The 24,751-nt window shown below is 38.2% G+C and overlaps 2 protein-coding genes across 5 annotated transcripts in view; both read left to right on the top strand.

The window, feature by feature from the left end:
- The first annotated feature begins 273 nt into the window (after positions 1-273).
- On the top strand, positions 274-19,985 carry LOC121383931 (histamine H1 receptor-like). 3 transcript variants are annotated; one of them, XM_041514032.1, is made up of 2 exons: positions 274-386; positions 16,998-19,985. In XM_041514032.1, exon 2 carries the CDS (start codon positions 17,076-17,078, stop codon positions 18,540-18,542), a length of 1,467 nt encoding a protein of 488 aa, XP_041369966.1. In that variant the 5' UTR covers positions 274-386; positions 16,998-17,075; the 3' UTR covers positions 18,543-19,985. The 3 variants fall into 3 exon arrangements, with proteins under 3 accessions (XP_041369966.1, XP_041369968.1, XP_041369967.1); XM_041514034.1 differs by lacking the exon at positions 274-386 and adding an exon at positions 11,983-12,018; XM_041514033.1 differs by lacking the exon at positions 274-386 and adding an exon at positions 12,042-12,085.
- Positions 19,986-22,986: 3,001 nt separating this feature from the next.
- Positions 22,987-24,751, top strand: part of LOC121383027 (sodium/glucose cotransporter 4-like) — a 24,497-nt gene continuing 22,732 nt past the window's right edge. For both annotated transcript variants that reach the window (XM_041512769.1, XM_041512768.1), the window contains exon 1: positions 22,987-23,197. In XM_041512769.1, the coding sequence (XP_041368703.1) occupies positions 23,093-23,197 (105 nt within the window). In that variant the 5' untranslated portion in view covers positions 22,987-23,092. The remainder of the gene's footprint in view (positions 23,198-24,751) is intronic.

Here is a 24,751-nt window from a genome sequence, read left to right as displayed (position 1 = left end):
TTTGAATGTTGGGCACCGGCTCCCAAGACGTTCACTCTACCAACCCTGCTTTTGTTCTGATTTAAGATGTATTATGACTCGTAATAAATAGACCCGGTCTGTCAGGGTTTTTTTTAAATAACAATTTCTTTACAGTTATGTTTACAATGAACGAAACGACGTTTTGTATAATGATTGAGTATAGTGTTGCACTCCAGAACCCAACACTACACCTTTGATGTGGGGACCGATATTGGTGTCCAGGAAGTACGTGGTTGGAGTGATAAAATATGTCACGTGACCTCGCGAGCTAGTCACACTCTTGTGGCTGTTTGAGCGAGCGCGAGCGCCAACTTCATTCAAGATGGTTTGACTGCATCAACATACACAGCTCGCTCTGAAATCAAGTAAGAATTTATCTTTCTATCATATATCAGTTATTATATTAATTTTTACAATGTGACAAAAAATATTTTCTTCGAGGTGGTGCAAAATTTGTTTATATTTTATACTAAATTTGTGATCGATAAATTCACAGCAAAATGACGAACAATTCTTATAATTACAAACAGCTCAACTTATTTAGTTAAAAGTAGACACAATTCATAAATAATTTTCTAACGTTCTTCCCATTAGATCTATCTGCTTTACGTAATGATGTCCCATTTGACGAAATGACGTCATGTTCTGATGGGAGCGAGACGTAGCCCAGCGGTTAAGTGTTCCTTGATGCGCGGTCGGTTTGGGATCGATCCCCGTCAGTGGGCTCATTTGGGCTGTTTCTCGCTCCAGTCAGTGCACCACGACTGGTACATCAAAGGCCGTGGTATGTGCTATCCTGTCTATGGGATGGTGCATATAAATGATCCCTTGCTGCTAATCAAAAAGAGTAGCTCATGAAGTGGCGACAGCGGGTTTCCTCTCTCTTAATCTGTGTGGTCCTTAACCATATGTCTGACGCCATATAACCGTAAATAAAATGTGTTGAGTGCGTCGTTAAATAAAATATTTCCTTCCTTCCTTCATTTTCTACGCTACACAATTTTATGCAGTTTGTGGCAGTTGTACATTGATAAATGTATTTAAAAATGACAAGCGGTTCTTATATAATTACAAACATAGGAGACGTGCAGAGGCAGACGAACCCTCCCCTTGATGAAGCATATTTTTCTTTTTGTCAATACGTTTTTTTCCGGGGAAACATGTCTTAACCCCTCATAAATTTCACTAGCCACAGCTTAGCTTGCACCCTCTTCTAAACCCATCACGTATATATCAGTGTTTACTAAGAAAGGAGGATTGAGAGAGAGAGAGAGAGAGAGAGAGAGAGAGAGAGAGAGAGAGAGAGAGAGAGAGAGAGAGAGAGAGAGAGAGAGAGAGAGAGAGAGAGTGTGTATCTAGCATTTTTGTAATATATAATAAAACGATTGATTGTTTACAAACCCACTGACGGTATTGGATATATCAAGCATGAAATACTTGAGAACGAAAATGTATGGGTTTTTTTTTTAGCTTGTTTCTATTAGATTCTATCTCCTCCCACCACTACCCCCCCCCCACCCACACCCACACCCACCCCCACCCCATCTTCCAACACACACAAACTTCAGATATCGTTCATACAGGTCTGTATGTAATTCAGTGGTAGAATGCTCGTCTGAGGTGATATGGTTTGCAGGGTCGATCGCACTTGGTGGACTGGGTCCCCTCTCCTGTCCCAACCAGTGTCCCATGACTGGCACACAATAAGCCGTGGTGTGTACTGTCCTGTACGAGGCAAACCCAGACCTGTAAAGTAAATATCAGTGTCATGGGAAAAATAAAATTAATCTGGGGAAATTCCGCCTCTACTGCCTCATGCTGGCTACGCCATTGGTATATATACAACAATTTGGTAAACACAAAACTAGATATTGTCACAAATAATATTCATGTGCAGTAATATTAATTGGGATATTTAAAACAAAAGTTAAAAAAAATTGTTTAGTAATAGGCCCTACAGTAAAAACGTAGTGTTTCATTTATGTATAAATTAAAATTATTTTATATTTGTGTTACAATTTTTGTCAATTCAGTAGTGAGTCAGTTACAGAAAGAAATTGTGTTAAAATTAGGACTGTTCCAAAAATGGTAACAGGTGAAATAAATAAATAATTTTCAGTAAATAAAAAAACAAACTAAACTAAATAAATAAATAAAAAATAATAAAAATACATAAATAAAATAAATAAATAAACTAAGGAAAATGAAACACACGTAAGGCGTACATTTATCCTTGGACAGTGAGAAATGACTAAATAGGTTGAGGACTTAATCCTATCAGGTCTGCTCCTAATTAAAAACGGCACACTTGATAAGATGTTCAGCTTGTAAATTATATGTCTCTGCCCTCTGCCGGAGAGATGGTCTTAACGGGCGAAACAGACGCGCTGACATATGCCACGACTTTTGGTAGTAAGACGCCAACTGCAATAACATTCTTATTAGTTCACGTCAATGGTGCGTGTGATGATGCGCCAGATAACTTTCTTACTGTTCACTTTAAATCCAGTTTCACTGGCCACATTTCCGCATTTACACATCGGCTGAGAAACAGTCTAATACTCAGAGACAGAAAAAACAGAAGGTACCTTTCCACCAGATGCCTTTCCAGCTGCGTCCGACATGAAGGCTGTCATCCCTCAAAAAACCTATGAATTGCACGCCACGATAATTCGTGTTTTGTTATTAAACAAGCGGAGGAACGCATAGCAAAACGCCCGCACTCGCCAACTGTCAAATCTTAGAGCACGCCAGATTTTAAGTCAATAAATGTCCCATATGGTATGTTAGAGACTTTGCTTCCACGTAACAGTTCACATCTTACAATGTATTCCAGAGCCAAGTTGTTCAAAGCATGTTAGCCTGGTGTTTTTTCTTTAAATATATAAATTTGTATAAATAAAATTTAAAAAACGTTTGTTTAATTATCTTCTTCTCGTTCTTCGTTAATCAAATCATCAGACCAGTCATTGCCACAAAAGAGACGATGTTCATTAGTTCAGTTGTGTTTGGCCATATTAATTGTCTGGATGTTTAATTATGAGTGGATACCTTGTGCCGTTCTAAGTCAAATTTCAACATATCTTTTCAATTGGTCTTTGTAATCTTTTGATAATTTCTGCTCTTGGTTAAGCTAACGAACGTTTGAACAACTGGCTTCCGGTTGTTAAAACATTTAAAACTACATATCTGGTTCACCTACAGTGTTCCCGCCAGAAAGAAATTTAGGTGTATGGCGTTATGGAATTGAATGCAACCACAGTCAAAAGGGGGTAAGAAAGAAAATGGGTTACGTTTAGGGTTAGGGTTAAGAAAATGTTCTTCTGTTTTGTGGTTAAATTTTTATTACCCCAAAATACATTGGTAATGTTAGGATTGGGGACTCAAAAACTATACTAATACATTTAATTAATAACGAAAGAAAGAAATGTTTTATTTAACGACACTCAACACATTTTATTTACGGTTATATGGCGTCTAGACATATGGTTAAGGACCATGCAGATATTGAGAGAGGAAACCCGCTGTCGCCACTTCATGGGCTACTCTTTTCGATTAGCAGTAAGGGATCTTTTATATGCACCATCCCACAGACAGGGTAGTACATACGACGGCCTTTGATATACCAGTCGTGGTGCACTGGCTGGAACGATTTAATTAATAAAGACATGTTGAAAAAAGTATTCTGTACAACAATTTGAGAACAGTATTTGTTACTATAAAAGCACACTCATGTACGATTATGTCATTAGATGTTAAGCTTATTGTTTGTAAATTTATATATTGTGAGATGTATATTGGGAGCAATTGGATTTATATACCATTGGATTCCAGAAAACCCCCAAAACAACAACAAAAAGAAGAGAAAAGACACAATTATTTGCAACAGAATAAATGAATAAAATATAAATAAAATAAAATAAATAGTATATAGATATATACTTGCATAAGAATTATACGAAAGGAAAGAGAGGGAGAGTAAGAGAAATATATTTGTAAATACGGAAAGCCTTTTCTCTATATTAATACAAGTTGATTCTTGTTTGATATGTTTAAAACAAACACAGTCTAGTCTTTTTAACCCAAAACAACAACTATTTAATGAAATGTTTGTAGTTCAACCTGCGTTGATCAAATTTGATCCAGTCACAATTGCGAAATGCAAGAAACTTTTCAGTATTGTAATTAAGCATTATTATTTTTAAACGATTGTACATTTCGTACTACCCCAATACACTTCATCCTGTATATATATATACAGCTTTGCAAGTGATATAATGAAATTTAATATGCCCTGTGATTATCATGTTTTTTAAATATTATATCTGTAACTGTAGAATGAAGATGCCTAATATGAGTACATTATTTTTTTCAGCAATCCCTAGCAATCATTAATTTTGTCAAAATGTTAACTTAAAAAAATAATAATTTAGGTATATGGCGCCATACCCATTTGACTCTCTGGCAGAAACCCTGAACTATGATGAAGGTGATTCCAAAATTGAGTTGATTTTGTATATTAAAGGGGATATAAGGTATATAAAGGTATATTAAAGGGGATATAAAGGTATATTAAAGGGAATATAAGGTATATAAAGGTATATTAAAGGGGATATAAGGTATATAAAGGTATATTAAAGGGGATATAAAGGTATATTAAAGGGGATATAAGGTATATTAAAGAGGATATAAGGTATATAAAGGTATATTAAAGGGAATATAAGGTATATAAAGGTATATTAAAGGGGATATAAGGTATATAAAGGTATATTAAAGGGGATATAAGGTATATAAAGGTATATTAAAGGGAATATAAGGTATATAAAGGTATATTAAAGGGGATATAAAGGTATATTAAAGGGGATATAAGGTATATAAAGGTATATTAAAGGGGATATAAAGGTATATTAAAGGGGATATAAGGTATATTAAAGAGGATATAAGGTATATTAAAGGGGATATAAAGGTATATTAAAGGGAATATAAGGTATATAAAGGTATATTAAAGGGAATATAAGGTATATAAAGGTATATTAAAGGGGATATAAAGGTATATTAAAGGGGATATAAGGTATATAAAGGTATATTAAAGGGGATATAAAGGTATATTAAAGGGGATATAAGGTATATTAAAGAGGATATAAGGTATATAAAGGTATATTAAAGGGAATATAAGGTATATAAAGGTATATTAAAGGGGATATAATGGTATATTAAAGGGGATATAAGGTATATAAAGGTATATTAAAGGGGATATAAGGTATATAAAGGTATATTAAAAGGGATATAAGGTATATAAAGGTATATTAAAGGGGATATAAAGGTATATTAAAGGGGATATAAGGTATATTAAAGGGGATATAAAGGTATATTAAAGGGGATATAAGGTATATAAAGGTATATTAAAGGGGATATAAGGTATATAAAGGTATATTAAAAGGGATATAAGGTATATAAAGGTATATTAAAGGGGGTATAAAAGATAACTTGCTGCTTTTTTCCCCCAAACCCTCCCCCTTCCTTTCTATGTCTCTCTCTCTTTCCAGGAATCGAAATAGCGGTAACACAAAATAACCGTAAAATAGTATGTTCTGAAGTCTAGTTAAATAAATATTTCTTTCAATTATTATTATCACCCTTTGATACTTGTAAACATTAATCACGATGAACTAGCACTTGTAAGTAACTACATGTAAACAATTTACACAAAAATAACACAAAAGATAAAATAGTTTCTTTAGGGAAAATCGAGACACTCTTCTGTGGTGAGTGACAGTGTATCTAATGTTGTCTGTGCGAAATTAAAATATTTGACTTTATCGAAAACACGTGTTCCACGCTCATGTTACGGGCAGGCGGCTCTAGACGGCGCATGGGTGGTATTTTCTTAACCGCTCATTATTCTAGCGCCAATTTAGGCTAACACTGTTTCATAGCTGCATATATAGACGGTATGTAAGTATTCCACGGAAATGTACAGGATGTAGGTTAGTAGTCGAATGTTTGTCTGAGGGGTCGTGGGATCTATCCTCCTTAGAGGACACACCCACTGTATTCCAGCTAGTGCTCCACAACTGATATATGAATAGTCGCTAAATGATTATGATGGTTTTGCATTTAACAGTCTCATTCTCGCTAATAGACAATATCAGCCATATTATAGCAGTGGGTTTCTTCTCTCTGTAGACAAATGTAAACACACCATAACCGATTATTAATAAATGTGCTGGGGTGTGAAACAATCATTATTTCATGTTAATGTATAGGTTTGTTAATGACCAACAATTTGCTTCTGTAATATATTTTGTAATTGTCTACCGACTTAAACATTTTGTATAATATATGTGTTGAATACTTATATCTAAATACACACTCACAGACGCGTGTACATGGGGGTTTCCGGTTTCGACCCCCCAGGCTCAAGCCAATTTTCTCTTTTTAAAAAATATGTTTTCCGGGGTAGAATGAATCGACTCAGTATAAATTTCGCTCGCGACGCTAGACCGGCCACATATAGCCTGCCCCCCCCCCCCCCCCCCCCCCCCCCCACACACACACACACCCACCCCGAGCTAAAAGTCCTGTACACACGCGCGCCTGCCTCCCAAAAATGCCAACTACGGTCGTAAGTTTCCAACATGTTTGTAAAGCTGTATTCTGATTTATAACTCATTACTATCAATTAAAATCGGTCTGTCGCGTATGTAAGGCGATATTTGAAATACAAATACAAGCTGATTGCGTTTGTTACATTAAACTCTTTCTGCATAAAAAAGACCCCAAATTTGCATTAAAACATCCCCAGACCTCAATAGCTTGTAATGTTAGCCCAGTTCACGGATCTTATCACACGGTTGGAGCTCTGTTTCGTAAAGATTTTCAGATTGTGCGATTTCTTTCGCAACATACTTGTTTATCATGCAGAAATCACTAAATAACATCTGCTGTATCTGATAGATTATATCTTTACTTGGGAAACGTGCACGTGTGGAAATGTCTACAGTAATCCTTTTTGTTGTTAAACGTTTAAAACAAACTTATTATCAATACTTGGCGATTTTACATCGTAACCAGTAGAGAGAAATGGCCTGTTATAAGCTTATAATTTATAAGCCTGTAATTGGGTTCACACATATGCACGCATACACGCACGCGCGCACATCTACACTCTGTAAACATAACGTTTTTCACTTTCTGTACTTGTCTTATAGTCTGTCTGGGGCGACACATAGCTCAGTGGTAAAGCGCTCGATTGATGCGCTGTCGGTTTGGGATCGATCCTCGTCTGGGCCCATTGGGTTATTTCTCGCTCCAGCCAGTGCACTACGACTGGTACATCAAAGGCCGTGGTATGTGCTATTCTGCCTATGGGCCAGTGCATATAAAAGATCGAAAAGAGTAACGCATGAAGTGGCGACAGCGGGTTTCCTCCCTCAATATATGTGTGGTCCTTAACCATATGTCCGACGTCATATAACCGTAAACGAAATGTGTTGAGTGCGTCGTTAAATAAACCGTTTCCTTCCTTCCTTATATTTGAATTGTCTGTCTAGTAGCTTATGTCAAAATATATTTGAATTGTTCAGAATGTGAAAAAAGCATAAAAATGTGCCTACTGGTACAGTTTTTAATTCTCTTTCATTTAAAAGCAGGACATACGTGATCTGATCACGATTGCGGCCGCCATCTTGTTTTCAAAATGGCCGCCATTGAAAACAACAAATTGCTAATGTTTTGGCTCCCAGAACTTATAAATACTTGATTTAAGTGGCTAATCTCATGTTTTCACATCCAAGGAACTCAGTACACATGATAACACTAATGTATATTTAGTTGTTTTCCTTTAAAATCAAATGTGGGAATCATTAGATAGAAAACATTGTGAAAACCCAAATTCGTTGCAGATTATCCCATTTATAGTCAGTCTGTAGGATAAGTACATAGTTCAGATCATGGAATCAATGCTGTAAAACATTTGAAAGGTCTGCATTGCATGCCTTCTTGCAGAAACTTTTAATCAGATCCATACATGATTTGGCTGCCTCTAGACATGCTGCCTAGAAAGTAATCAATTGATCATTAGGGTTCAGGGTCTACTCTCAACCACACTTGTTTGGTAGCTGTTGTGTAGCTGCCAGTGATTGGTTCCAGATACACCCGGCTTGGTATGCAGCCCTCTTAGTATGTTTGGTAAGGGCACCTTTTGTTTAAGGTAAACTATCTAGCTGCCTCACTTTGGCAAAGAGCGCCTTCTTTACCTGGTACATCTGGGTGTTTTCGTTTGTCCTGTCGAAACCAAAGTATGTCGAACCTTTGAAGCTGATACATGCTCTCATCTGTGATGCTAGCAGATGCATGGGTCACGTAACAACTGACTAAGTGTCTAAGCTGACTAGTGAACGACAGTGATGTGTCACACCCACTGATTGAATAGAACCTCTGAAGTTCCTTGCCTTGTGTTCCCCTAGGCTGGCTGCAATAGTTTCTCTTCATGCCATAGACAAACCGTGGCTCATCAAGAGCTAAAGTATAAAAAATTACTATTGTATGGACCACAACGTGAGTGTCAGCCGATCTGATCAGTACTGTTCTGTGCACAATGGAGAGCATGTAACAGTCGTGTCTGCTTCTGCGTGATCATGATCACATAGTGCCAGGTCAGGTCACATGGTACACTCATATTAACACAGCACTGGATTCTTGTGTGCTGTACGTCTTCCCTTCGGGACCGGCCTCGGTGGCGTCGTGGCAGGCCATCGGTCTACAGGCTGGTAGGTACTGGGTTCGGATCCCAGTCGAGGCATGGGATTTTTAATCCAGATACCGACTCCAAACCCTGAGTGAGTGCTCCGCAAGGCTCAATGGGTAGGTGTAAACCACTTGCACCGACCAGTGATCCATAACTGGTTCAACAAAGGCCATGGTTTGTGCTATCCTGCCTGTGGGAAGCGCAAATAAAAGATCCCTTGCTGCCAATCGGAAGAGTAGCCCATGTAGTGGCGACAGCAGGTTTCCTCTCAAAATCTGTGTGGTCCTTAACCATATGTCTGACGCCATATAACCGTAAATAAAATGTGTTGAGTGCGTCGTTAAATAAAACACTTCTTTCTTTCTTTCTTTCTTCCCTTCGGTGGAAATCATTGAAACGTATGGAAATAATCTACAGTTAAAAAAAGGCCCATCCTATCGTATCCGTTATGGTGCTAAATGACATCGTTAAACAGATAGTTGTTCTTTTTCTTCTTTCTTTTTTGTGGTTGCATCTTCTTTAAGACAGTCCATCTGACGCCGTGTAAGAATTATTGCATGCCGACTGTTTGTTACGAGACACCGTGTCTGCCATTTTTTTCTTACAGCACCTGTGTGTGAAATATATATTCATTAGCGCCCATGTTAGGTGCACGTGAATATCTGTAGCTGTGACTTAGTTCATAACGCAATGCAAACTCTTCGAACATCATACGTCGAACATCAGCTATAAAACATGACACGCAGACATATATTATAATATAGCGGTTTGATCATTTGGTTGAGAACTGATGAAGATCAGGAGGTATCGAGCGAACATGTGTCAATGCTTTCAGCGTGGATCTCAAATTAAGAATGCGGTTTAGATTTACCGACAGCTATAAGAGCGAGATAGGGAAACAGAAGGTAAACCGTTTTTGTAGTGTGGTGGATGCTGTATGAATATCGGTGTAACTTGGTAAGCGAAAACAAACTAATACCTCATCTGCATCTTTAAAACTCACAAGTATGCAATCACTGGGCAATAGGAATACGAAGAAGGCGAACAACAAGAAAAAAGTTTTTTCATAATTTGTTTTGTTTAACGATACCACTAGAGCACAATGATTTATTAATCATCGGCTGTTGGATGTCAAACAAAAGTAGTAGCAGCAGCAGCAGCAGCAGCAGCAGCAGCAGCAGTAGTAGTAGTAGAAGAAGAAAGACAAGAATAGCAACAAAAAGCTTATTTGCCAATAAATCAACCTATGCAACATGAAATTAAATCAGTTAACGATAGATACTACTATTGCTGCTACTAGTAGTACTACTACTACCACCACCACCTCCATTATTGTTTACTAAATGTGTCTTTATTTTGGTTACATATGAAAGGAGTCTTCTCATTGTGGACTCTTTTTATCTGTTACGTGATATGAAAACAAAGACACAAGAAACAGAAACAGGAAAATAAACTTCCCCTGGATGTATATATTTATATTTATATATCTGCTGCAACAACAGGTCATAGGTCCAGCTCAACCCACGCACGTGCTGGGTGTCACTTCCGTTTGTCCCAAATCAACATGGCGGTGTGATAGTCGACTCATCAACGCTTCCGGTGCGGTCAGGGTGATGCTCCGATCTAATTTGTGTGAAGTGGTGCATTGACAGAGGACACCGAGTGTGTACCCACTTAACCTGCTACACATTCTGTCAATAATAATAATAAACAAATAAACTGAAGCCATTTTGTGCGCATCCAAAACAGAAAGGGAATGAAAGGACACCCCAGTAGGCCCCTACACGATTTTCGCAACGGCTGTTAGGTCGCTAACATATGGGTTTTTTTACGACTTAAAGTAAAGTTTTGGAGAAGAAACCCACTGCCATCACGCCTCAGGGTGTGCCCATCAAAACTAGGTGAAATGTGATACTGTAATATTTGTTGTGCTCTAATAGAGTAGACTCCACTAGACTTTTCGAACTACCATTTGTTTGGTTTTCAATTTTTTACTCTTTTCTAAACTATACATTACTGACATCGACCAACTCCCACCCACAAACACAAAAACGAAACAAAAACAAAACAAAAAGCAAACAATTTGTGTTTTTAAATCGCATCCTACGAGTATCTGGTGAATTATATTGTGGTAACAAGACCAGGCTGTTCAACGATCAAACTTTTCCTACTTTTTGGCGTTTGTCCTATTTTTCCTTCTTTTTTTTTCCTTTAAAATACCAACTTTTTTCAACCTTTTTTTTTTTTGCTTTGTCATCGGAAGTTTAGTTTTTGCGGCAAGATACATCTCCCAATTTGTGGTCGCAATAAATCTTAACATTAAATTTATACCCTCTATGTCAGAGTGAGATGAAATTTAAGTACAACATATAAACTATACTATAAACAGTTCCCAGGGAAGTAAACTGTGGGAACATTTCACAGGCATGGTAAAATATGTATCATTTTACAAGCAAAAGTATCGCATTTTGGTTGATGCTTGTAATATTTGCCGTATCTTCTATGGCTAGTAACCTTGGTTTGGTTTGGCAGCAAGTTCCATATTATTTGCACTCAAATTTTATTTTAGTTAAAGGGACACACCCTAGTTACGTTTATTTGTTAACCATTACGGCGTTGTTTTTCGCTATTAAACCCCATTTTTCACAAATAAAATTACACTTTACTTACATTTTATTATTTAGAATACACGTTTCCATTTACCTGAAGTGCTTTTTGGTAATCCTGATGTTTGTAAAACCACGAAATGCATTTTTTGCATTTTTTCACAAAACGTGTTGTCAAGAAAAAACCGTTAAGCAAGCGAGGTCCAATCTATTTTTAGAGGGGATATTTCCATTTCAATGTCACAGACGTTGGTATAACACGTGACCGTTATCATTTTGGTTCGGTTTGTTTTCTCGTGGACGGTTCGCGCAATCAACATCCGATTTGTTGTTGTTCATTTGTGAGATTTTTTCTTCACAGTTCGTGAACATTTTCAGTAACAATAAAGTTCAGACAAGTAAGTGTCTCAATACAAAACGTTACAAACCCTTAAAACCAATAATTTTGCTAAGTCTTACGATATCTGGAGAGGGGATACAACCAGGACAGAACAGTTGGAACATGTCCAGGAGAGGTGAAACGAACGCACCCCAAGTCTGTGAAATTTGTCGTGACGTAGGCATTGTTGTGTTTCTACCGGTGACATCAGAATACTAACTTTCAAAATTATTTCAAGCAATTGGGACATGGGGATTCCCATGGTATTTATCGATATAAAACCTGCTTTTTCACTCCATTTGATAAAAACGTGATCTAAGTGTGTTACAGGTTTGTAGATTAACCAAATTATAATTTATTTTCGCTGGATGGAACTACAGGTGATGCGCCAGTTCCGGATCACTTCCGGATCACCTGTAGTTACCGATCAGTCTGTCGGTATATTAAATTTTTAGTCATTTCTATGTAAATTTCATTAAACAAATATTCTAACAAACAAATAATACATGTTTCTTGAAATTGTACGTAAAATAACTGTAACAGCATATAGTCTTGGTTTTATTTTGGACGGCGATACATAACCACTATTAAAACTTTACACGAGCAGACGACATGAAAAAAAGAAGACGTTTAAAAAGAGAGATGAAGTTTTTGATGTTTTTCTTTTTATATCCTTTGAAATTTTATTGTACGAGTAGGGGAAACATCTATAGATTGTGTATGACTAGTTTTATAAAAAGTGATGCTGCAAACGACTTACTGTAACTCCTCAAAGGGGACACACTTGATACGCCAGTTGCGGATCACTCACAAAACGGAAGGATGAACGCAGGGTTTATCTCAAGACTCAAAAACGTTGAACACAGTGGAATTTTTTTCTCCCACTTTTCCCCCTTCCTTTATAACTTTATAACAATAATAATGATGATGATAATAATAATAATAATAATAATAATTATTATTATTATTATTTTCTTCTTAAACCTCTCTTGATTCGTCATTTTAACCACTGGTTCATAATAATTCGACTCTGTATGTCTCGGGGGCCCCATGTACTAGTAGCCCTAGACTGTTCGTCCCATGGCCAGTCATCCTCTACAAAATATTATATTAATCGTTGTAGTTCCACCTATTTTTCTTGTATTATTTTTGTTTTCTACAGGTAATGACAATATGTATATAATGCAAAGACACGTATTTTATAAACTGAAACTACGATTTTAAGTGTTCGTCCACTTGTCTCTCACGTTATATTTGTAGGCCTACATGTAATTAGCCATTCGTACAAATACCAGCCGCAGTCATTCACAAATATGGCTAATATAAATAAAATTTAGTTTTTTAAAATTCCATTTTCGTTTAATTCGGGCAAAAATCAGTCTGCCCTGCCCCCTACAAAAGTAGGAGCCCGTAGGACCTGTTAGATCGCCAGTCTAGAATCGCTAAAATCGCTGTACACGTGTCTTATATTTGCCCCATAAGACTATTCAGTAATGTTGCCCGCCCTCCTCAGTGTGAGAGCCGTCCACCCCATTGTTTGCTTGATTGATTGATTGAAAAAGAAAAGAAAAAGGTTTACTGTACAAAGAAAAGAATCGGCACAAGTTTGACATGAGGACCTTTATAAAACCATGCCACCGCCAGTGGTCTGTTTTGCATGTGCCATTGCACGTGCTTTTCGCATACTCGACTACTCGAATGCTCGACTTTGGGAGAGAGGGGGAAGGGGTCCTCTATTTGGTTTTGTCAACGAAGTGAAAATCTCTTATTCGGCTTAATTATAATTCGCATTTAAACAGTCTGTACCACTATAGGGTGGATTATTTTTTTCAGTGGATTTTTTGTTTTACACAATCGCATTCTGATGCAGGAGAGTCAGTCGGCCACTGATTTGTGCATTCACACGGTCAATCTGAGCTAGCCCTAGCCTTTAGACCGTCGTTGAAAATACTTCTGTATTCAGGAGTAGATCCAGGAATTATTTTGTGGGGTGGGGGGTGGGGTGGGGGGGAGACTAACCAGAAAAGGGCAAATAGAACAACACGTCAAAAATAATAATTAATAATTCACTTTTGTGACTGTTTAGCGTGTGTCACTATATTAATATTTATCATTATTAACAAGGGGTCTAACCGTCCTGCTTCAAACTTATTTGCTTAATTTTAATATTTAAACAGGAGCGGATTATTTCCGGTTAAAAAACAAAACCCACCCCCACCACGTAGATAACCTGTAAGATTTATAATTTCAAATTATAAACATTTACATATTGTTTCGGACCCCCCCCCCCCCCCCCCCACACACACACCTAAAGCATAATCCGCCCCTGTATTATGATAAATACTAAACTGTCCCAAAGTTGATATTTTGCTGTCATTTTATTTTATTTTCAAGCCTTCCCAAAGTTGATATTTTGCTATGTCATTTTTTTCTATTTTCAAGCCTTTGTTCCTTTCACAAAGAAAATGTGACTTTTAAAAGTCATCAATATCCTCTGCGTGTGCTGTAACCTCACCGTGGTGCAGGGGTGTAACATTCTCTTTGAGAATGGCCAATACAGCACAAAATTGAAGTTTTGAGTAAAATTCAGTATCCGTAAAATTCGTTTTTTTTGCACAGTTCTTTACACTGTTTTTGTTTAAGTCTTGAATTTTTATATTGATGTTGATCATCACTTTATTTATTTGCATTACCATAGTTTGACACCCAATAGCCGATGTATTTTTCGTGCTGGGGTGTCGTTAAACATTCATTCATTCATTCAAGTCATCAATATAATAATAATATTATTATTATTATTATTATTATTGATATATACGATAATAAATGAAAACAATTATTTATTATTAGTAATAATAATATTATTTATTATTATTATATAATAGAATGCCAGAAATCAAATATAATTCAACGAAAATAATAAGGATCGCGCACCTTTACTTTTGACACACGCCCCGTATATCTGACGTCATGGGACGCCATCGTTGATTTTCAATCGATTTTAGAAATTGCTAATTAGGGGCGTAATCAGGGGGGTGGGAACCCTATGGAGTTGCAAATGATCATAAAATATGTCCGGCAGGATCCACGAACGTGCTGAAAGTGCTAACATGTTGGAAATAGTGTTTTTGAAGGGGTAAGCCTCTATTTTTCGAAAGTGATCCGGAACTGGACAAAGTGATCCGCAACTGGCGTAAGTACGCCAGCTAGAACAACACTGTTTTTGGTGCCAAATGTTTACCTAAATTTACATTTTATATCACTGTTTATTTATATGGTTGATTATCTTTATTACCAAGAATTTCTTTTAAAGTCATACGCGCGCATGTTGACAGAATTCACAATTTTGTTTGAAGTAATCCGGAACTGGCGCATCACCTGTAGGGTGTGCGGCTTTAACAAAAATGCAATTACAAACAGAGCATCGTGTGTAATATCACTTTTTAGAATCATACATTCGTTTACCCAGTATGGACAGGTGCGCGCGCGCGTGTGTGTGTGTGCCCCCCCCCCCCCCCCCCCCCTCCCGTTTTTTTGGTCGTACTCATTATAAATGAAGGTAAAAATATGGCTTGTGGCCCCACTGGGGAGGATGTGACCCCTCCCCTTTCCAGATATCGGTTTTACGGTCCTGTACACATGTTTGTTTCTTCGGTACACTTCAAATTTTAGGCTTCGGTCAATAAAAGATGCCAGTCAAATACTGCACATATTATTTTACCTATGAATCACGATCGCCTAACAAACTATATCGTTGATCTGTTTGTATGGTCTTTATTGATAGTTTGGACTATAAGCTGTATCCAAGCAACGTGCTAGTTCTGAGACGAAGGACCCTTGGACCCGTTCTCCGGGCGACATAACGTGGCCACTTTTCACAGTGGCAGTGTCCACAATAAGACAGTTACATCAATCGGAAACACACATTTACCGGCCTCTTGAGATAGTGTCGCGTTCAGAGGCACAATCACCTAACAGTGCCTCTTGAGATGGGGTGTCGCGTTCAGAGTCTGATCGCCCGACAGTTGACCGCGGTTACCCTCGGCGACACCATTCGTTCGGTCCGCGCCCTGACGTCAGAGGACTGCCAGGTTATGGCGACCGTTCAAGAAACGCAGACAATCTGACATTAACGAGTGCATGTGTCGCATCCGTTCATTATAGATAAGAATTTAAATCTTAAAGCGGTTTGCATCTCGGTGCGGTTTAGTCATTCGAACTACAAATGGTAAACATTTCTCTTCAAACGAGAAGTAACGAATATCAGTTAATAAATGTTATCCAGCAGTCTTTGCTAACACACAACGGCCATAATTTTAATTATTAAAAACAATATCAAGTGTCAATTGGCAGGTTTCGAACCTACTGCACCGATTCGTATGGCACTTGACAGCCCAGCGTTTTATCAACATGGCCAAAGTGGATTCTTAAAAAATATAAGCCTCTTAATCGTTAGTTACGAATCTTTACTGTGAAACACTCGGTCTATTAAAACAGTTTGCTTTGTTTGACGACACCACTAGAGCACATTGATTTATTAATCATCGGCTATTGGATGTCAAACATGATAATTTTTTAGTCATAGAGAGGAAACCCGCCACATTTTCTGATTAGTAGCAAGAGATCTATATTCACCATCCCACATACAGGATAGCACGTACCACGGCCTTTGATATACCAGTCGTGGTGCACTGGCTGTGACGAGAAATAGCCTAATGGGCCCATCGACGGGGATCGAACGTAAACCGATCGCGCATCAAGCGAGCGCTTTACTACTGGGCTACTTCCCGCCCCTGACCCTGAATAGTGTAAACCAAAACACTCGATTCGAAACCATGGCATTTACTGTTATGTTTACAAACATACAAAAACATAATTGTGCAAGCAAGTTATAAGAAGTGATATCATATTACACGTTACAAATTGTCAAAACTGACAATTATAGCTCATAATATATCATATTCTATTAGTAATTAACTGCTGTTTCATTATATATTTTTAAACGAAACGAAACGAAAAAGACATTTCGGTTTGTTTGTTGTTGGTTTGTTTTTTTGTTTGTTGGGGGGGGGGGGGGGGGGTGGTGTTTCAGATCCACTCCCTCTTCCCTACTCACCATTTAGCCCTGCTTGGCTGTTTATGTATTGTTAATTTTAACAGTGTTGTTTTATATTTTACGGACACACTGACTGACTGTAATTTTATCTTCATGTTAACAGGTTTTTGTTTTCATGTTTTACAGATACACCTCTAGGCCGAGTATTTTGTTGAAGACTGACATCAGCACTAGTTTCACACAGAACCCGTTCTACCCAGCACGATGAACAACACGGACGACATGTTGTACATACTGCGCAAGCACAACCAGCAGTTCGCCAACCTGATGCTGCCTGCGATGGGCCTGCTGGGGACGCTGATGGGCATAGGGCTGATCGGAAACCTGCTGGTCCTCTACATCTACCAGGCCAAGCTGAAGCACAACACCACCCGCAGCTTCGTGCTGACCCTGGCCATGGTTGACCTCATCAGCTGCACCGTGGCCATGCCCGGAGAGATCGTCGACATGCTGCAGAACTACACGTTCGGGACGTCGCCCGCCTGCAAGATGATGAGGACCATCAACTCGTTCTCGGCGTTTGCGTCCGGGATCATCCTCTTCGTGGTGGCCGTCGACCGATACAAGAAGATCTGCAGTCCCCTTGGTCACCAGATCTCCACCAGAAGTGCCAACGTCATCATTCTCATCTGCTTCGTCATATCGCTGCTTCTTTCGCTACCTGGCGTTTTTCTATATGGGGAGAAAACCGTGTTAATCGGAGATGGATCCGTTAATGGATCCGATTGTTCCACACAAGACAGATATCATGGGACGAGTTGGCCGATTATGTACAACTCTCTGCAGTTTTGCGTGTTTGTGATAGGCGCAGTGGGTCTGAGTATTTTGTACTTTTTCATTGGTAAACGGATATGGCGTCACAGGAGGTTTCAGACTAAAGGGATAAGACCGTCGGCTAAAAGCAGTTCTTCCGGTACGGACAGCAGCCACAACTCTACGGAGGCGGCCGGCTCTCCGACCTACGTCTACACCAACAACAGAGGAGCACCCCAGTTCTTTAACGACCCCCAGGACGATTGTTCAACGGTGACAGAAAAACACATCTTCTTAAGCCGGAATCACTCCAGGATCTGTACCTGTCAGACAACTCCAGAGGAAGAATCCAACTCTTTGAAGTGGCCCATAACCGACAAAGACATTCCAAAGTTGAATGGTTACGACGAAAAATCAAACAGTAAAATGAAACCCCAATGCCGAGAGAGCTCAATCAACCGATTTAGAAGAATCAGTATGTTTGGTTTTGGAAGGGAGGCCAGTCAAAATGAACGCAGTGCGTGTCCACGATGTGCAGCACACCGAGACCAAGGCACCATCGGAAAACGAAACCCAAGCGGTCTATCTCAGAACTCGAAACTGTCGTTTGACAGGCAGCATTCCACCGAGTCTGGAGTCTCGAGAAGGGAATCGAACGCAAGGAAGACAACTCTGATGCTGTTTGTAATCACTGTCGTGTACATACTGAGCTTCCTGCCCCACCTCGTGCTGATGGCCACGAAGGCCCTGGACAAGAATTCTCTGAGTGGAGAAGGGGGCGCCACAGAGCTGGTACACAACATTATCATACGATCGTACTTCATTAACAGTGTCGCCAACCCAATCGTCTACGGTCTATGCTGTCAACGATTTAGAACTGAGCTAGTCAAACTCCTCACCTGTAAATCGTGTAGATGAATGCTTGTGTCGGAACTTGTGTAGGAACTTTCTGTATACATACATCTTTTTACACTATCTGATAAATTTCCTATTTTGGTATTATTTAATATATTACTAGTCTTAATATATATTTAAAAACAATGATTTTAAATGAATCGCTTCTCCGCTGGGAATTGAAAGACACACATGAAATAAATCTCAAGTGAGTTCAGGAGGTCGAGCGCTCACCGTCACTTGCTAGACTGGTTTTTGCGCCTAACGTTAATTGGATACCTTAGGAAGGTGAAAACCCATCGAACTGTCCGTGATGCTAGCTCTCCTGAACCTGGCAATGATGTGATGAGTGGTACACACGTATCAAACGACTATCATGTAGAAACTTAGTTTTTTGTGGTTATAAAAAGAGCCAGATTTCATAATCAGGAAGGGTATCAGAGGAATATATGAGTGTATATGAAATTGTAGGAAAAAATATCCCTAGCGAGTTGGGACAAGAATGTAAATTTGCGAAAACAGTGGATGTGTTCTGGTCATGCATTCCGGCAACTCTTCCCTCAAATATTGGGACGGTCGCTCTGTGCCGTAGACGTGCCCGTTCTTCTTGTTTGATTCCAGTTGTACATATTTATATTTCACTAAATGTTTACCAAGTCTTGAATAGTAATATGTAATTCGCAAACGTTTCGTATTGTCATCATTTTCATGTTGTTTATGTATATTACATGATCGTGTTTATCCCCCTTTGTTAAACGTTTCGTATTGTCATAATTTTCATGTTGATTGTGTATATTACATGATCATGTCTATCCCCTTGGGTTAAACGTTTCGTATTGTCATCATTTTCATGTTGATTGTGTATATTACATGATCGTGTCTATCCCCTTTGGTTAAACGTTTCGTATTGTCATCATTTTCATGTTGATTGTGTATATTACATGATCGTGTCTATCCCCTTTGGTTAAAGACAAATTGCTCGGATTATTCCACTGAAATCTTTATTGTGGCTTTCATCTATTTGATGAAAAATAAGTGCTTTTTATTTATTATTTTGTATCATTACATCATTGACACGTGTTGAAAAGTGCTTTGACTTTACTTTGAGATTCTACACTAATATATTTATTGAGTACGTCAAGTATAAAAAAATCCGTCATATTATATATATATATATATATATATATATATATATATATATATATATATATATATTCTTCAAAAAAGTAGGGGAACTCTATTAAGAATTTACAACTGCCAAAATTGTAAGGTATATTAGCTATGGGGAATAGCGAATTAATTGCGCAAACATTACAACAGGTAGTTCATTATTACAGTAAGTTTTATGACCACCAAAGATCCTGAAGGACGACTGGGGTCAAAAGTGAATCAGTAAATCGCAAATTCAAAACAATAACAACTGTATGATCAACAAAATGAAAAAGAATGACAGAAATAATGTTCCACAGTGATTAATCGACCTTCCAGGACATTGTCAAAATCGAGAATGACACCCCACGCACGTGTACGGGGCAACTGCTTGATGCACGTGCAAACTATGGAATGTGTTTCGGTGTGTTGATAAACAGACCTGAACGTTCTTTACTAGGATGTCTGTGGTCAAAACGTATGTTCGGTCTAATAGTTGATATTAACATTAATATTTCAGGTTCCCCTACTTTTTTGAAGTGTGTGTGTGTGTGTGTGTGTGTATATATATATATATATATATATATATATATATATATATATATATATATATATATATATACACATACACACAATGTGTACAGTGGTTATTATAAATAGTTATGAACTGTATAAATGGACAGAGACAATAAACCCATACTCCTAGACATTAACATGTATATTTTCTGTTTAGCATTATTAAATCATTAAGCTAGGCTGTTGGAGGACGCCTTTTTTTAATACAAGTTGTTACTACAGTTCGTTTGCGTCAAAAGGGAACCGATTGGCATGTAACGTTATAACGAATAATAAAATCCATATAAAAACATTAAAATTTAAACCCATACCAATACAATTCAACTTCAGTATAAATGAAAACAGATTTTTTTCAGTTTGTTTTAAATTTAAAATCAAATTGCATAGGTTAGATCGTCTTTTTTGACATAGGTGTGAAGGCAACTGGTGAAACAGCCAAACTAAAGCACGCGCAATTCTACCTTTAGTATCCGTATACTGCAGTATCGATAGTGAAGCTGTTCTAGCATTTTTGTATTCACATTTCTTATTTACATATAAATTTGTTTAAAAAAAATTATATGTGAGTTAGTACGGGTTTAAAACTTAATATGTTATAATACAAATTTTAAGTTTATTCATTATAGAGTTGCATTGCAATAATCATCGATTCTTTTTGACGCAAACGCGTCAACGCTCTTTATGTACGGCCGTGTGTGTGTGTGTGTGTTTGTCTTGTGTGTGTGTGTGTGTGCGCGCGCGCGCGTTTGTCTTGTTTGTGTGTGTGTGTGTGTGTTTGTCTTGTTTGTGTGTGTGTGTGTCTTGTATGTGTGTGAGTGTGTGTTTGTGTGTCTTGTATGTGTGTGTGTTTTCGAGTGTGTCAGCAACTATTAAAGGTCTGTTTTGGAAAATTGGATATCAGAATATTTGCTTTTATTCGAAAGTACTCTGCCATGGATTTCCTTTCGTATTCTAAACCAACTGTCGAAATAATCATTTGATTTGCTTCCAAGAACCGTCCTCACCGTGGCGCAGGGGTGTAACATTCCCTTTGAGAATGGCCAATACAGCACAAATAAATGTTGACTAAAAGTTGGTATCTATCTGTAATATTTGTGTTTTTACACGGTTCTTTACACTGTTTTTGTTTAAATCTTGAATTTTTATATTGATGTTGATCATCACTTTATTTGTTTGCATTACCATAGTTTGACACCCAATAGCCGATGTATTTTTCGTGCTGGGGTGCCGTTAAACATTCATTCATTCATTCATTCATTCATTCATTTCAAGAACCGTAGTTTAAAATGTGCTGAGGTGTCCAAACATTCCTGGGCCCAGATTTTTTAAGCCATTTTAGCGCTACGATATCGTAAAACCGTCGTAGGGTATGGCAAGTGACGTTGGTACGTCATAGCTTACGACGTTTTTACGATATTATAGCGCTAAGACAGCTTCGAAAAATTGTAGCCTATTTCTGGCTTCAGTTGCCTCCCTTAGACCGTCTGCTACAAATACTCGTAACTAATTTTGTTCATTATGTTCTTATATGCCTACAACACGGTCTAATTAAAGTGCTTAAAGTATTTATTTTTAGGGGTGGGGGCGGCAGATGAATTATTTGAACGAAGGAGCATGGAAGGCGCAAAACACTAGGGAAGGAAGGAAGAAAATATTTTATTTAACGACGCTATCAACACATTTTATTTACGGTTAGTAGTATATGGCGTCAGACATATGGTTAAGAACCACATATACTGAAGGAGAAAACCCGCTGTCACCATTCCATGGGCTACTCGATTAGCAGCACGGGATCTTTTATATGCACTATCCCACAGACAGGATATTACATACCACGGCCTTTGTTACACCTTTTGCGGAGCACTGGCTGAAATGAGAACAAGACACTAGGGGGACCGGGGGCATGCCCCCTAGACATTTTAAAATCTACATGCTCTAAAACACCATTTTGCAGCCATTTCAAGGAGGTTAGATACTTAAAACCAATAATAGGATTTTCTTTAAGTTTCTTTTATTTTTGCTTGATTTTTAATTTAAAAAATGGGGTGAATTGCCCCTTTCCACCCGCTAGCTATTGCCCTGGAATGTACAAAAGACATCAGTTCTGGGTGAACGGCGGTTGCTCAACAAAAATATAACCCCCCCCCCCCCCCCACCCCACAACACTTTTCTTCAGCAAATGACGCCATTGGCCTTGTCGATCTGATAGGAATATTTGGTTAGTGATACCTCTACACGCTTCTAACTGTGTCTATTTGGTGTCTAACTTATGAGTACTTCTATATTTGACCGAGAAAGAATAACGAGAGGAAATTCGCTACCACCATATAGGCTGCTTCCACCGTAAATAGTAGCAATGAATAAATGTGTGTGTGTGTGTGTGTGTGTGTGTGTGTGTGAGAGAGAGAGAGAGAGAGAGAGAGAGAAAGAGGTGAAATTATTTCACTCGGGACATAAATTTGATAATAACTGGTAACTCGTTTATTATCATATATATATATATGCACTTTCCCATAGACAGGATAACACAATATAACGTACCAATCGTAAAACACTGGGTTGGACGGTGAAAAAACGAACACCTAGAGCGATCTTGTGAGAGCGCTACCACTGACACCCCCACCCCACCCACCAGTGTATTAACCCCCGTGGAATGTGTGAGCTATAGCCAAAGTACAAACCTGCGGTACCTGGCAATAAACGAACACCTTGTCACCAGGTCACGACTGTCGTCTGACAGCTGCAATGTAGGGCGGGTCAAGGCTGGGATCCTGGCTGAAGTTTTCACAGAAGTCGGGTGGTTCTGGTGGAGTAGCACGCTGTGACATATTGGTCTGTCCACGACGGCCATGGCGGCCACATGTCAGGCAATCAGCTCGACGACGTCATTGCACTGGGGCGACGTCCTCACCATTGTTCTCTACTTCGTCGTCGTTCTCATCGTGGGGATATGGGTATGTATTTTATCATCGGGGAGATATGTATGTATATACAATCGGGGAGATATGGGTATGTATATTACTACCGTGAGATTAAAATTGGTGAATGGGGTTATCTCCGAGATGTTACAACACATACCGTTATGACCAGGGTTATCTCCGAGATGTTACAACACATACCGTTATGACCAAACACAAGTATGACAATCTACAACAAATATGCATCACGAAACACGCGTGCACACACACACACACGCGCACTACACACACACACACACACACAGAGAGAGAAAGAGAGAGTATCAGAGAGGTGGTGTTTTGTGTTGTTGTTGTTTTTTTGGGGGGAGGGGGACACTATCCATTGCACTGAGAGAGCACTACATATATACGCACGCACGCATACACAGAAAATACATACATAAACACATAAGTAGTTGTGTTGGAATTATAATATTTATAACATACTGATTTTCTCTCATTTCTTTTATCCTATGTCGGGAATGAATGTTACTTTCCAGTTTCTTCCATGAAGAGTTAAAAGAAAAATTATATTATACAAATGAAAAAGTATTCTTAGAAACTACTAGTACATGCCTATCCCTAAACATCCTTGTAAGAATAAGACGCAGGGCAAAATGTTGCTCTTATTACATTATCGTTACCGTTATAACGCTTTGCACAACAATAGAGAACTCGGACAAAATAATATATGTTTTAATGGAATGACTGAAATCAAGGACACGTTATATAGGTGACTGTCGGCTATATGTCATCGTGTTTGTCGTAAACCTACAGGTTACGTTTGTTTAAGATACATTTCTGTGTTTGTCTTACCCACGTTACTGCTGGGACTGGTACTACAATAAATCTATCTACTCCAAATATCAAAACAAACACACTTACAAGAAATCAGAAACCAGAACTGGTTATCAAGATGAAAAGCAAGCGCGTGCTTTGAATTTCTTATAAGTAGTTCTTAAAGATGGTGTCAGTTTACCGAAATCACACACTGAACAAAGCGTACAGTCTGACCCCTCGACCAGTCTCCGAGTCTGATTTATGCCGGAGCACATTCTTTTATGGTAATTTGAATGATGATATTGCTATTCATATGTGAAACCACGTCATGTCAAGGCTAGTTATAAGAAGAAAAAAAACCCTTCTATAGCATAATTGTTGGACGTAAAAAAACAATAACAACAACAAAAGTTAAAAAAAAAAAAAAAAAAAAAAAAAAAAAAAAAAAAAAACCCAAGAAACCCACACACACCCTCCCAAAAAATAAAATCACTCCCCCATCGCCACCCCCAAAAACACCAACAACAATTGAAAAAGAGCAAAAAACAAAACAAACAACCAATAAACAACAACCGGTATGTTAGTTCGGAGATAAATGAAAGACATACAAATTCTTCTTTCACTTAACTCCCGAGTTAAAATAATTATCCAGGTGGTTTTTCCGCGTGACGTCCCATTTGTCCATTTCCATTTCCTGTTGTGCGTAATCGAATCTAGGTCACGAATAAATGCAGTTTTCATCGTGTAGACGCTCTGATGGCGGGAATCGTT

This window comes from Gigantopelta aegis, chromosome 10, assembly GCF_016097555.1.
Source record: "Gigantopelta aegis isolate Gae_Host chromosome 10, Gae_host_genome, whole genome shotgun sequence".
NCBI classification, from domain to species: domain Eukaryota; kingdom Metazoa; phylum Mollusca; class Gastropoda; order Neomphalida; family Peltospiridae; genus Gigantopelta; species Gigantopelta aegis.
This window is presented reverse-complemented; position numbering and strand designations above follow the sequence as displayed.

What these genes read in the sequence shown, in the direction of transcription:
- LOC121383931 (XM_041514032.1), top strand. Translation starts at nt 17,076, where the DNA reads ATGAACAACACGGACGACATGTTGTACATACTGCGCAAGCACAACCAG.